At 63.4% G+C, this 1,020-nt stretch overlaps 1 protein-coding gene across 1 annotated transcript in view; it reads left to right on the top strand.

Annotated features, from left to right (window-relative positions):
• LOC103764756 (rho guanine nucleotide exchange factor 11) overlaps positions 1 to 1,020 on the top strand; it is a 31,279-nt gene that overhangs the window by 7,888 nt on the left and 22,371 nt on the right. The window contains 3 exon segments of the mRNA XM_029958038.1: positions 12 to 202; positions 391 to 414; positions 776 to 920. Of these exon segments, the coding sequence (XP_029813898.1) occupies positions 12 to 202; positions 391 to 414; positions 776 to 920 (360 nt within the window).

Here is a 1,020-nt window from a genome sequence, read left to right as displayed (position 1 = left end):
AGGCCCCACAGGCTCTGATGGCCCTACAGGCCCCAATGGCCCCATCCCAAAGTGCCAGTCCCGATCCCGGTCCTTGCAGGACGAAGCGGACGATGGGCCTGGGGAGCCTCTATGGGGAGAACGACCTCCTGGAGCTGGATGGGGACCCCCAGAAGGAGCGGCAGGTGGCCGAGAAGCAGCTGGCCCAGCTCGGGGAGATCCTGTGAGTGCCTGAGTTTGGGGTTTGGGGTTGGAGACACGGGGAAGAGGGGCAGGAACAGCCTCAGCTCCGTCCCTTCATCCTGCTGGAGGTGGGAAGGGGAGGTGGGAACAGGGAGGTGATGCCAACACCCCTCCTGGGGGTCCTGGTGTCCCAAACAAACCCTTTTATCCCTCCCTGTCTCTCCACAGGTCGAAGTATGAAGAGGACAGGAGGTGAGTGATCCCAGGGCACGGCAGGAGGGTCGGGAATTCCGTAGGGAGTATCCAGTCCTGGCCTCCGGCATCTTCTCTCTGTGCCACATGTGCCCCCTGGGCTCTCGGGATGGCCCTGGGAAGGGTGAACTTCCCTTGGGATCCTGGGGAGGGATAAACTTCCCTTGGGATCTGGTGGGCCACGTCTGCCCCTCTCCCATTCCATCTCCCCCTCTCCCAACTCCTCCTCTCCTTCCCTCTTCCCTCTCAGCCTCATCCCACCCCTGTGGATCCCCCGGGGTTGTCTCGACCTCCCGCCGTGTTTTCCCACCATTTCCAGGGCTGGGATCCCTCTCCATCCCCGTGCTCTGCTCTCTTCCAGCTCCCCCATGGCCTTTGCCCTCAGCACCTACATGAACCACACCGGGATCCGGGTGCGGGACCCGCGTCCTGCCGGCGCCTCCGAGAAGGTCCCGTCCCTCCCCGACAGGGACAAGTGGCTGCCCTTCTTCCCCAAGGCCAAGAAGGTGGGTGCTGGCTCCCTGAGAGCCCTGAATCCCAGAATCCCTGAGGTTGGAAAAGCCCTCCCAGCCCATGAAGTCCACCCTGTGCCCCATCCCCACCTTG

This window comes from Manacus vitellinus, unplaced genomic scaffold (assembly GCF_001715985.3).
Source record: "Manacus vitellinus isolate BGI_N305 unplaced genomic scaffold, ASM171598v3 scaffold_138_pilon, whole genome shotgun sequence".
NCBI lineage: Eukaryota > Metazoa > Chordata > Aves > Passeriformes > Pipridae > Manacus > Manacus vitellinus.
Note: the sequence above shows the minus strand (reverse complement) of the source record. Positions and strands in the feature narration are given on the sequence as shown.